Raw genomic sequence first — 14694 nt, 5'->3', positions numbered from 1 at the left:
GAACATCACTTGAATTCTGAAACGAAAAAAGAAATCAGCAAGTCATCCTCATCCACTATTTCCACTAGTTCAAATTTAGAAAGGTAAAAATATGAAAACAGTTGCCACTTAATCAAAATATTTTACAAAAAAGATTTGAAGCTTCATATCATCTATTGATTATCTGCGAGCGCTTTCGACAGTTGGTACTACTTTCATCTTCAAGGTACTCCTAAAACAGTTTGAGGAGTGCCTAGAAGATGACAGTACCACCAACTGTTGAACGTGATGGAAAGCACACCGAAATGTGACTTTTTATTTTGTACTTCTATTGGTATTTACATGGTTTAGGCATATGTTTCGATTTGATTTAGTGTTTTCAATTTAAATTATAACTTTATTTTAACAGATGTTTGTTAGAATTTTTTACGGTTTAGTTTTCTAGGCAACAAAATCTAAATTGATTTCTGAAGTAATTTTGTTCATACCTCATAAAAGATATTTAGTGAATGTGAAATTACTTTCGTATAATTCCTTCCCTTAGTTTAATTGCGTTGTAATTTTTCGTAATTACTAAATCAAAGTTCAACTGTTTGAAAAGTGCAGTAAAGAATAAATTATTGACTTTTCATTGATATTTTTTAATTATGCTTATGTATCAAGCTACTTCGCAAAAAGTAGAAATAAAGTGAAATATTTATCTGTTTTTAAAAACTGTATCAACTTTGCATCATTTTTGGCATAATTTTTTCTGGTGTTTTGAATTTTTGCAAAATAAGTTGTATTTAGAATTGCAATTGGTAATAAAAATGCGTTGGAAAGATAAGTTAGGCATAAAGCACTAACATTGTTGAGGTTTGACTAAATTTGAGAAATCGGCAAATCTCAAATTTTCGAAAAACTGTAAAAAAACTAAATTTGTAATAGAGAGCTGAAAATTGGTGTATGGGTGAAAAATGAAAAAACAATCATCTTCTCTCCTTACCGATTTTTGAAATTACGAGCAATAATTGCTTTTCCGAACATTTTTTGGAAAAATGTCAAATTTGACAGGGAAGAAAAATCACTTGATCGGTCATATGCATGTCATTTGGCATAATTTTTAAAGCCCAACCTAATGGAGATATCAAAAGTTGCTTCAAGAGATGAACAAAAAAAATCCCATTTGATGCGGACTTTATGTGTGACACTGTATATATATATATATATATATATATATATATATATATATATATATATATACATATATATAAAAGATGAATAGATTAGTACTTTTTGATCATTCCCATATTGATTTCAATTTAAGAGCCACCGGTATACAGCTGTTTCAGCCTATTGGGCATCGTCAGTACCGGGCAGGCGGTCCTCGATTGAAGACAAAATGAGAAAAAACCAAGAAAGTACTTGATGAAAATAGCTGCGTAAACGCAAGCGAAACATAAGTGGAACCACCTATTGGTGTGACACCCAAGTCAACTTGCCAAGTTTTTATGTCAGTGTTGGTGGTTTGACCAATCAACCGACAACTGCGGTGGCAGAAATTTGGGAAGCTAACCTGAAATGTCATCGGAAAACGAATCCACATGTTTCTAGAAATGATATGATATCGAGAAAGGTTAATGCAGTCAAGCTGCTGGAAAATAATTCCATGAAAATCAAAAGATGAATAGATGACTTGGGTGTCACACCAATAGGTGGTTCCATTTATGTTTCGCTTGCGTTTACGCAGCTATTTTTATCAAGTACTTTCTTGGTTTTTTCTCATTTTGTCTTCAATCGAGGACCGCCTGCCCGGTACTGACGATGCCCAATAGGCTGAAACAGCTGTATACCGGTGGCTCTTAAATTGAAATCAATATGGGAATGATCAAAAAGTACTAATCTATTCATCTTTTGATTTTCATGGAATTATTTTCCAGCAGCTTGACTGCATTAACCTTTCTCGATATTATATATATATATATATATATATATATATATATATATATATATATATATTATTGCATGAAGTTGTAAAATTATTACAATATGTTAAAACAACGATAAAAATAAAATAAATACAACAATAAAAATTAATTGGCGGTCCGGTCTTACATATATATATATATATATATATATATATATATATATATATATATATATATATATATATATATATATATACATATATATTCTCAATAAAGAACTGTTCAGGTGGAACGAGAACCCTAAAATTTTCAAACTTCTCTGAGGTCGTATTGTTTGACATACGATTCCTAGCAAGTTGAAAGGTGCTTAAATATTCCTTGATAAAAAATAAACAATCAATTTAAAAGACGTACCTCAGATCCCTTAGAGGTGGACAGAAGTCATTACAGAAAAATTGTCTTTCAAAATAATTATTTTGAAACCGTTATAGGAATTCAAAGTGTCGTGTGAGTACTATTAGTGGCGTTCATATGTAGGTGCTTTTTAGACCAACTCTCTCGTTCAATGAAAAATGAATTCGGTCTGAGAGAAAAACAAGTTTTATTTACACTTATTTGAAAGAAGATAAAAGATATGTTTAAAACAAGAGATTAGGAAATTTGAATCAATGTGGAGGATTTTTCACACGGAAAAAAAAGATTTGTTACTTCAAAGAAATTTATTTAGTCTAATTTATTTCATCATTGTGATTAAATATCATTCATTCCAAACCATGTGTGTATTGTATCGATTAGATGATAATTTTGCAAAGACAAAATAAAATTCTCATTTTGATTTCTCTAATATTTCAATTCAAGAGGTATTTTACTTAGACAAATGAATAGTGGAATTGTTCAAGAATAACATTTATTGTGCTCTCAAAATAATTCGGTTGAGTCAAACAGTATAATTTTATCAAATCAAAAGTACGTCTGTTGAATGAAAACTTTCCAATTCAGTTAAGCATTATGGGGTGCTGTTTTGACACTAATATATAATTGAATCAGCTGAATAATTATTTTTACTTCATCAATACATATCAATACATTTAACTAATTTTGGAAATAATTTCAAGACTATGGATAATGTCATTTCAATATTTTTATTATTTGTTGGTTTGAAAAATTGAATCATTTCCTTGAAAAAAATGGTCTAGTTGAAATACTTCTAAGGAATAGAGTGCTGGTCTTGCGTTTGCGCAAGAACCGTAAACTAATCACAAATGGAAAAAGAATTAAAAATGTGTTTTGTGTTTTGCAAGGAAATGACGAAAAGGTTTACAATTTCTTTTTGATTATACGTGGATTGAAGTTTTTCAGTGTTTTCGTAGGTATGTTGATATTCATATACTTTCTTTCATTCTATATTTTGAAGAATTATGAATAGCATGTGATAGATAAACGGACATCGTTTTTTTCAAGCACGTGCCCATACATTTTTCTCGTCAGCTATCCTCTATAAAAGTGGCTTGTTTAATGTAATGACTGAAGGAAAGCTTCGATGTTTTCAATTCTGTTTTTAAGAAAGTAGAAGTCGAGTGAAATGATTATCATTGAGAGGTAGGTATGCATACACTAGGTACCTAGTTGACCTTTGATCTTTGGATAAAGAATTTGACATTTTCAGATGAAATACAATTAAGGTATTTGCCACAGAAATAGGTATACAATGTCGGCAAAGAACTGTACCTTTATTTCAAATTGTAAATTTCTCACATCATAAATGATTGAATGGCTCCGTGAAAAATGATTTCATTTTCATCATGATAGTATATACTGAATCCTTGAAAGAACCTCTTTTTCAGATTTTTCTTTTAAAGAACACTGTGAAATAATCCCAGTTTTCTCTTGTATTACTTCATTAAAATCAGTAAGACCGAAAAAGGAAAGTATTTGTAACATATTTACAGAAATGATGACATCCAACAAAACTGCATGAACTCAAAACATACAATATAATCATGGAGGAATTTCTTAATAACTTGGGATTGAATGACGTGATTGGCATTTTCAAAGGTGAAAAAATACATATATTATATATCTCCCACTAATATACTCAAAACACATACTTTTCAAACAGAAAATGATGTAACCTTTGACATAGCTGAAAGGATCATTTATGGAGAATTCAAAGAAATGATTCCGTCAATTGGCAAAAGGAAAATATTCAATCAAGGAAGCAATTGATGGAATAAATTGAGAATCATATATAACAGAGGTATGTCTTTTATTCATAACTTTTATAATAAATAACTCTATATTTTCCGATTTACTGTAGATACTTACTATTATTCAGGTCTGTACCTAAGTAATTGAATGCTAGAATTCTCAACTTCAGTAGATTTGAAGGTTCGAAAGTTATGGTTGGAGAGCTGAGTGAATTTTGTCATCATAGTCATATTTCTAATACAATTTTTCTGTGATGAAGTACGTCATTTTTTTTCTATTATCAAAAAATAAGGATACCTTCGTTTGTTAAATTGGATTTGTACAAAAAAAATTATTATATTTTTATATTTGTATGAGATAATATCCAAGCTAGTTAGTAGAATTTGATCCAATAGTATTATTGTGAAAATGTAGACAATCACTAATCTCTGTTCTCTTTCATTTTAGAACATTATTCCAGTGAAAGGTTTCGAAATCGACTATATTTGTTGTTTAGTAGATTTCAATAATAATAATCAATAATAAAATATACTAATGTTTTAGATTAGGATTAACCATTTGTGAAGAATTTATATTCAAATATTTGTAGAAGTCTATTATGATTTATTAATTGTTTGAATACATTTGTTACTGAAATTTCTCGACTTTTATTTATATTTTGCTCATTCCCACGTTGAAAATTTTTCCATGGAATTCACATAATCAGTATTGAATATGAAATATTATGATTGGAGATTCATGTAAATTCAATCACTGAGTCTGTATTTCTGATTCTGCCGAAAAGTACTTTTCTCAATACTAAAACTACGTAATGCTTTTTATCTACAGCATCAGCAGGAGATGACAACAATCGATGGTCTGATGATTTTTTATGGAAAAATATTTGATGGTAAAAAGCATATTGAAGTTTAAGAGAAGACAAGTAATTTTAAGTAGAACCGATCTGAAGCTCCATTACTACCAACGAGATGCTGGTACTCAAATTAGTATAATATTTGGTTGATTGAATCTAATAACCAAATACAAACAAGAGGAAATGATTTTGATTTGTAACTTTATTTAATTTGGTTCATCATTATTCATACTTATTTTAAACTTTCGAAATGCTTTACTCTATCAACAAGATACTCACAAGATACTCCGTGCAGTTAAAATTAATATAGACTTGCAGAGCTCGACAAATGTAATAATGCATGTGTGAAAAATTAGGAAGCATCGATATAATTTTCGCAAAATGAGGACAAAATTAAGAGTTGATGTCAAAGTTTACTGCTTTCTCTTCGGTACTACCTTTATAAAGTAGTACTTAGTGATATAGGGGAGTTTCTTTACCAAGTAACCCAAACACCTCAATTTTATCCATGAAAATATTTTTCAACTGTGTAAGACACCAGTCTTGTAAAATCTGTTCCATTGTGGTAGATACAAAATAATCGGAAAAGAATTGCACTGCCTACAGACACATAAAACACTCCCTCCTTAAAATAGCAACACACCAAGTTACTTTTCAACACATACTGGTGCGTATGCGATGAAATACTTCATTAAAAGAAACTTTGTTCATTTTATACCAATTTCTTGTTATCTTCAGTCGATCATAATATAGTTCTGTATATAGATTCACAAAACTCTTGTTATAATCGTTATTGAAAGGATATAGTTTTAAATTCAAACAAACAATATGTGTTCAGATCAAGTTGATATTTATTGCTCTCCATTTGAAATACTTTATTTTTCTCCTCAAATAGGTGGTAGATTTTGAGATGATATTATATTTTCTTGATTCAAAATAGTTCGTCTTCGCAATAATATAATCAAACAAATGATGGCGTTGACTGTCTAAGAAATTTGATTTCTTCGTTGAAAAAAAGTGTGATTCTCTTGTGGAACATGGCGCTGTTGGCATGAAGTAATAGTTTCTCCAATAGAGATAAAAATTTCAAAGCAACCTATGATCTTCTTCGAAAGAAATACTTTTTACTGTGTATCAACACATTGCACCAAAATGAGTAGAAAAAAAATATTAACTTTTTGCGTTCATTCATTATCCAGCTTTATTTTGTTTTCGATAGAGCAATACACATCTCTCTCTTCGACGATGTTTAATAACACTTTCAACTCAAATCGTTGCTGACAGAACAAACCGAAGTGGTTTCATCAACAAAAATAATCATTCATTTGATAATAAGAAATTGGAGAGTCCATTCAGACGAATGATCGAGAGAAATGGTCGCAGAACGGAGCCTTGGGATACCCTGTATTTGATTCTTCTGAAATTTGATTTTTTATTCTGTTTGAAAAATCTGTTTTTCCGTTAATCAGCTGTCGCCCTCATACGAACGACAACTCTCACAAGTTGAGAAACTTGTGCGAGCTAAGGAATAACGAGGTCTTACCTTTCAAAGTGTGATTCCTAACACGGTTGCAGAATCATTCCAGCTTCAACGAGATAAATTCTCTCGAGAAAAATATCTGTTCGAGGCGGGAATCGAATCCACGGTCTTCCGATCGTGAGTCGGGCGCACTACCTCCGCGGCCAATTCCACAACATTATTGAAGATAAACAGCTTGGAAACGATCTTTCAAATATAACTTTGATGATGGTTGTTCAGAGAAAATCTTCAAAATACTTCTTTATCAAATATAATGTTTATTATCTCGAAAGAGGTTATGAACTTATGCTCCTTTTGAACTTTTCAAACTTTGAGCATTATGGAAGTAACTCAAATACTCTAATCACTCTTCATAAGTTTTTGAATGGTTAACTTGAATTCCGTTCACTGGAAAGATGAATTTCTCAATACCTAGGCTATTTTCACGCCAACAAAAAATATTCTATAATGATCTCACCATCAGGTTACCAATTTTAAAAATGTTCGAATACTATGCCATTATGGAAGCATTATGGAAGTAACTCAAATACTCTAATCACTCTTCATAAGTTTTTGAATGGTTAACTTGAATTCCGTTCACTGGAAAGATGAATTTCTCAATACCTAGGCTATTCTCACGCCAACAAAAAATATTCTATAATGATCTCACCATCAGGTTACCAATTTTAAAAATGTTCGAATACTATGCCAGACGACGAATCTCGTCGAACGTCGGTGTCCAAGCATGGCTCAGCAGTTGACTACTTTGGGGAGCCATATTTATTTCTGATGTTTGACGATTGGGTTCTCTGCCGATCCTATAGGTAGCGTCTTTGTGAGGAGAGTTGTCATCGTCCTCATTTGTGTGGCTTGTCCTTTGAGAACAGTTGAGTCAGACTAGTTCCTATTTTGAGAGCAGTTGAGTCCAGTGATACATTTGTGATCCAGCCTGTCACCACTGATGAGATATATGAAGGATTGAATTAGCGCTGCCTGGTGTTGAATCATAAATGCATTGTGTTTGGCCTCTAATATTCAACAAATATTTTTCAGTTACCGTCACCTACATTCTTTCACAAAAATTATTCAGACTGGATATAAATTCGATGAAATACTAGGTGGATAGTGATGCTTAACTAAATTTTGGCAATTTTTCGAAATATGTTTTACGTTTCCCAGCTTACGAACAACAAACCTTGCGAGTCGAATGAAAAAGCGTTATTTGATTACACATCTTTCAAGCTCATGACAATATGATTATTGATTTTTCTATTTGAATAATTTTTCTGTGTGAAGTTTTTTTTAAACGGTTAAGATAACTGATAGCTTATTTCCCAATGCAACACCTTCTTCAGGCGTATTTAATGAAGTGTGATTCATCACGGATCGTCAATTCTATCACATTTTTTTTCTGGTAAAAGGCCAATATTCTCTCAATCAAATATTGCATACAGGTTTTGTTTCTATCAAAAATATGAATTAAATGTGAGTCATGCTGAATCAGCAGAAAAAATTATCCGAAGATTGAAGAAATTTGAGAAAAAAGACAATTGAAATATTGAGAAATCGTATGGAATTGAGAAGCATTCTAGAAATTTTTTTCGAGCAGAAACCAGTTTCAAATTCGAATTTTGGTTGTATCTGTTAATGAAGAAAGCATCCATATGAAGTGAACTTTATGTATGTCACATAATTATTATCGAATGAAAAAATGATAAATTTCAATATATTTTTGACCAACTGATTATGTTTTCGATTATTTGGTATTTTTGTATGTAGGAGTTACCTAGTAGACACAATTGTAGCGCCTTGCTAAATTAAAACCTACTTAAAGAATTATTTTGTTCACATTTTATCAACTCCAAAATACCTAATTTGACATGATATTTTACTACATATGTAGTGGTAAAAATTCCACCTGTCTATGATTCTTCGTTATGCATTATTCAGATGATAATCCAATTACTCTCAATACTCACTACGGCTTCAAACTACTAGTACGCCGTATGATGTCACTCTAGAATAAAAAAATCAAGTGCAGCTAAAAATCATGGAATCGTCCAAATGTTACAAAGAATAAGTAGGCTTGTCTCGAAATGCGTGACAAACGCTCTGCGTAACATTGACAGTTTGCGGAATATCAGAGAGAAGTTGTCGACTTACGCAGTCACATTTTCGGGTTTGCATAGAGATGAGTATCTAGATAAAATTTGTTTAGAAAACATTTGTGGAAATCTAAGAAGTATATTGCAGACATTTATCGTTGAGAAATACTTTCATGATGTCATATAGAGTTTTATTGTGAAATGTGATTGTGAACAGTAATGTCTATTAGTGAAAAAAAGAACCTGTGTATCGTCTTATTGGTGAGTTTTTTCTTTGAATATTTATTGTGAAATTCGTAGCAAACATTTGCCTTTGTTTCGTACGTTTCGAATTGGAACTTTCAATGTTGAAATAACACGCAATGATTGTTAGTTTACCCCGATAAGTTACTGCGTAAAAATCAAAGTATTTTTCACAAAGAAAAATCTTCTATTTATCAGTAACTTTTGAAAAATACTTTGATTTTTACGCAGTAACTTATCGGGGTAAACTAAATAGTTTGCCCTTCTACACTTGTATAAAGTTCTCTATTAAAATTTAAAATTTTTCAGATTGTGGAAGGTAACAATTACCCAAAAAAGTCGATAAAAAAACTGATTTTTTCCTCCACAAAAAATGACTTTCGTTGAATACATGAAAAAAGTTAATACATTATATAGTGTCTGGTTTCAACAAAAAACTCGAAGAACTTCCAAACCTTATAAAGTTATTTACTTATTCACTTATTGATGTACTCACGTAATATGCCGGTTGTCATATGATATTAATTGATATGAGAAGTATGATGATAGGATTATGATGATTATGGTGATTAACGGAAAATAATGGGTCGCCACAATCTTGATTCATGCAAAAAATGCTTAAAGAGAAAAAAATGTAGCACTGTTGCCAGCTTGTGCATATAGGTATACATTTAGGTCTCGCATACTAGTTGTGTTTTGAATGTAATTGATTGGACGCTAATTTTATAACGATTCCTGAACAAATCATTCGTCCACTGAAAAATGCAAATTATCATTGTTGTTATTATTATTATGGGAATATTTCAAAAATATTTGCGTTTTTTTATTGGAGTCAAAATAATACTCTGATGTATGGCAAAAGTGCTACTTGAACTTCAAGAGAAATATTATTCATTCACGTCATTTGTTTCGAAGTGCTGGTATATATACAATGTGGATGTAAATAGTTTTCTCTCTTTCAACTTCAGAACGGGGCCAGAGTCGGACAAAATATTTGTGAAAAGGAATCATTTCAAGTACTCTTTGATGAAATAGCCAATAGTGTGACCCTATTTGCCACTTGAAAAGAGTAGTATTTTGTATTTTGAGTAGTATAGTGGTATTTTGTATGAAATGTTCTTTTTGAGTTCCGACAACTGGTTGCGGAGTTATTGATGTTATGATATTTCAATTTGGGACTAGGGATTTTGTAACTCCGCCACTCTATGTCAAATGATTTGGAATGAATAATCATTGAAAAGAGAAATAAATTAGTAATTTCGAGGTCATGAAGCGAGTATTTTCACTTTGTTATTCATCATTTGAGCAAATTTTCATGAAATTCTTTTCGAATCACCTGACGGTGAATATCTATTTTAGAACTCATTTTTAACATTTTGGAATATTCCTGGATTAATGCTAGCAATGTAACGCAGGCCATTCCGACGCGCCTACCAATCCACATGCCTGGATGTGTCTGATCCAACCAATCCCTTACAGGCCTAACAAAATGTGGGGCCGCAAAATGTTGTTGGAAAACAAGTTAATTTTTCAAAGTCATCTTGATTGTTGGCAACATATTCTCGAATCCCATGGGTAAATGAGGTATTGAAAAGTTTCCAAATGTAAATCATTAGTCAGATCCTCCTATAGAGATTCGGAACCAAAATTATGATATTTTCCAGTATTCTTGCCCAGATATTTGTTTTCGCAGAAGTTTGAGTAAGTGAAGTTTTATGTCTGACCAATACATATTGGCAGTAGATATTTCCTATCGAAGAAAAAGTACAATCGTCACAAAAACAAAGAATTCATGGACAGTGTCGATTTTCAATCGACGTTCGAACACTAATTAACAAAACTGTATTTTTCTGTCAGATTCATCTCCATTTAATCAATACCTTCAGTTCAAAGGGGTGGAACTTATATCTTTTGAGGTTTTTCTTGACGGTGGTTGTTGAGACATCATTCTCATGAACAACTGTAGTCATGGATTGCGTGAGTATTATTAAAATATGTTTAAAATCTGTTTTCCGTCAAATCACACAAAGGAATCACACGTTAAAAGGTGAGACCTCGTCAGTCCTCAGTTCGCACTCGTTTCTCAACTTCTAAGAGTTGTCGTTCATATGGGGTCGACAGCTGATTAACGGAAAAACAGATTTTAAACAGATTTTCAAACAGAATTGATCCTCATTATGCAAGGTCATAATGCATGTTCCAAATGCATATGAAAACATTATCATAGCCGTCAAAAGTAATTCTGTCATTCCCAGATGATGTTTACTTAGCAGAACGTAAGCCATGAGACAATATTTTTGTTCTGGTGACGAAAACGTCAAATTTCCCGGTCATTAACTGAAACATAAAGCAAACTCGACGAAAAAACAAATTACTGATTTTTTTTTCGTATGTTTCTAAAAATAAGAAGAGTAGCTCAGCTGTGCCTCTAAATCTCATCGTTTTCATCATGTTCCGCTACACCTAATTGAAATTTACCCACACGGTATATTCAAATCTGAAACAAAACTGATAAAAAGGATGTGTAGACCTGGAAAATGTTTATTTGTGGAATACAGTTGTATACAGTTTGATTTCAAATCTGCATTGGACTATATACATATTAAATTCGATGCAGCCAGTAGAAGAGCCTCGAAAAATACATCAGAAAGACATTCTTAAAGTTTTTTCTATGTTAATGTTCAAATGAGTTAGTTATATCTCCCAATCTTAGTTTTCTTTGCTCGTACCAGAAGTCATTGGCAGGCCGGACCATCATCCTCGTTTTGGGATATACATATTGATTATCTTCGAATGTTTTCCAGTATAGCCCTTCATGTTTCTCAGGAATGAAAGTGTTATTCAGGAAAGCTCCGTTCAAGCTACTATGGAAGCCATCATTATACCACCAACCACCCTCTAAAAGAGAACAATATTAGACGGTTTAGTGATCATATAATTTCAGGTAGAAATATAATTTTATTCAGGAATTCAGTTTCAATGATTTTTCCCTTGAAAACATTATCAACCTTTAATTGCAAGTTTATTGAAAATGGATACCATCTACAGCAATCATTTTTGTAGAACAAATCAGTACCAATGAGATGGTACTAAAATGGAAATATCACTATTCAATAGATTAATACACATAATACATGAGAACATTCATTTCAGAGCATATTCATTCGCACAAGCAAACACATCTTCATTTTGCATCAAGAAATTCTTTGTTTGAAGGAGATTGACAATGTTTCAGGATGAATTTCACTAGTTCGGACTTTCATTGTCTACTATATAAAATGATTTGAAATCCCTGAAACAACTAAAAAAGTAGAATTGAAAATGAATAGCTGAAAATAACAATTATATTAACCAAATTAAACCTGAAATGAAATAATACTGAAATAAAATACAAGTAAAAATAGAACAATTGAATAAATAAAAATAAAGAAATGAAAAAAATAAAATAAAAAGTGGAGAGATTCCAAGTCACGTTAGTTCACGACGTTTCGGTTGTTAGTATCTACAATAGTTTTCGGGTGATGTCTGGACTGAATCCTCCGAGAGATGACTATTTATAGGTCGTTCGAGTACTTTCACTCATCCCCGCTTTCCATTTTCCGTGGGAGATGACCGTTTTGGCGAGAGTTGGCCATTTTTCGTTTGATGATGGGTTTCCATATGTTGCGTATTTCTACGCTGGCTTGGCTGAATACGTTGTTGGACAACATGTATGCGGCTTCCTTCAATTTTCTCCTAAACCAATGTTCCTCTCTGTGCAAGATCTCAGCTTGGGACCACTCTATGTTGTGTTGATGGGTCCAAACATGGTCTGCTATTTCTGATTTGCTGGTTTCCCCTCGTTGTGTGTATTTCTTGTGCTCGGCAATGCGAACATTCAGTGGTCCCTTAGTTCCACCAATATAGGGTTTTCCGCACTCACAGGGTATCCGGTAAATGTAATTCTTGGAATCGCAGTCCGCGTTTGGTGGCCTGGTTTTCGTGAGGCTGCTACGGATAGCGTTACCGGATCTGAAGCAGGTTCTGATGTTGTACTTGGAACCAATTATTCTTATCCTCTCCGATAATCCTCTGATGTAGGGAAGTGCAAGTACTGGTTGTGACGGCTTCTCTTCCTTGCGAGGCTCCTGCTGTCTTCTAGCCAAAGTCTTTTCTACCATCGCTTTGGAGTAGCCATTCCGTTGAAGATCGTTTTTGATGATGTCTAGTTCCTTCTCGAGACCTTCCTTCGTATTACAAAGCCCAAAAGCACGGTCTAATAGAGTCTTGATGATTCCTCTTTTAGTCGATTGATGGTGGTTGGATTCGTGGTTCAGATACTGTCCCGTATGAGTGGGTTTTCGGTATACAGATGTTTCCCACCTAATGTCGGTCCTCTCCACCAAAACGTCTAAGAATGGCAATTCGTTGTGGATTTCCTTCTCCATTGTGAAATTGGTGGAAGGTCTCACGCTGTTGATGTGTTTCAGGAAGGCGTCTAGTTCAGTATTCCCATGGTTCCATATTATGAAGGTGTCGTCAACATATCTCAACCAGACTCGAGGTTTCTTGTGGGCTTCTTCTTCTTCTATATGGAGTGGTTTGAAACTCTGGCCATTGAAGAAGAACTAGTGAAAGAAATTCATCTTGCAAATATCACTTCAATTTTGATATGAAGTGTGACACACATGAGATGAAGACACTCCTGTATTTAGGTCATTTTTGAAAGCGGAGATTTGAGTTTCGGTGACAGTCCAAATGACAGCCCAAAACCCAGCCTACTGCGATTCCGCGAAAACGGCAAATTCTCAATTATAATTATTTTGTTTCGCGTTGGAGAAACCTACCGAAAAAGTTGCCCAATGATTGATTTCGAAAATCCAATCCAAAATTGGAAATTTGATTTTTTTTGTTATTTTCATATTCATGTCCAATTTTCAATTGATGGTTTCGATAAGAAGGTACAGAAATGATAAAATAGTCAAACTCAATGAAATGAATGTATTCATAATAAATATTAGGTTATTCCTACCAAATTCATTAATCTCGTAGCTTCTTATTCAAAACCATTAATTGAAAATCGGACTTGAATATAAAAATCGAAAATAAATCAAAATTTGAATATTGCGTTGAAATTTGGTATATAGGGCCAAAATCGATTTCTAAGCAACTTTTTCGAATAACTCATTTCGGTATCAAGAATTTGCTCTTTTGGCTCTCACTCGGGCTAGGTATTGCGGCCATTAAAGGTCTATGCCTGTACCAAAAATGAATTATCTGCTATCAAAAATGACCAAAATACAGAGGTGATTTAATATTAAGTGTGTCACACCGTATATGAAAGACTTTTTCCATGAAATGGTGAGGAGATATGTGCAGGAATTCTGGTGAGGTATCCATTTGTGGTGGGGTCATCATGGCGCTGAAAAACTTTTTGATACATGTTAATATGTTGCACATATCAATATGTTGCACATGACAATATCTTGCACATTATACATTAGGAAATACATAGAAGTGTTGAAATTTTATATCTTTGAAAATGTGTTCGACATGATTCTTTTGGTTTTAGGCTGAAAATAAGTCCAATAATTCTTTATGAGTTACTGGGGCATCTATATATGTTGATCTTATATGATATATGGGGTAGATTTGAGCATAATATACATTGATGAGTCGATTGGTATTGAACCTATTTTTCAATTGCAATATAGCATAGTAACCTGTGTTCACTTGTTTGCTCATGACATCAATACTAAACTCACAACTCATTCCACTATTTCAGGAAGATTAATTATTGGGTTTCTTACAGTTTTTTTGGCATATAATCTCCTACATCTGGACATTTTATCATCCTGATGTATGAATATTTCTGGAGTTTAATTCCAACACCAAACCGTT

At 32.7% G+C, this 14694-nt stretch overlaps 1 protein-coding gene across 1 annotated transcript in view; it reads right to left on the bottom strand.

Moving 5' to 3' along the window:
* Positions 1-11339: 11339 nt before the first annotated feature.
* The window catches only part of LOC111514653 (microfibril-associated glycoprotein 4), a 57770-nt gene continuing 54415 nt past the window's right edge, over positions 11340-14694 (bottom strand). The window contains exon 7 of the mRNA XM_074174509.1: positions 11340-11712. Coding sequence (XP_074030610.1) covers positions 11489-11712 — 224 coding nt within the window. The 3' untranslated portion in view covers positions 11340-11488. The remainder of the gene's footprint in view (positions 11713-14694) is intronic.

This window comes from Leptinotarsa decemlineata, unplaced genomic scaffold, assembly GCF_025532065.1.
Source record: "Leptinotarsa decemlineata unplaced genomic scaffold, Ldec_3_MD MMD2_P_RNA_scaffold_12, whole genome shotgun sequence".
NCBI classification, from domain to species: Eukaryota; Metazoa; Arthropoda; class Insecta; order Coleoptera; family Chrysomelidae; genus Leptinotarsa; species Leptinotarsa decemlineata.
The sequence above is the reverse complement of the archived record's forward strand: the minus strand, read 5'-3'. Positions and strand labels throughout refer to the sequence as shown.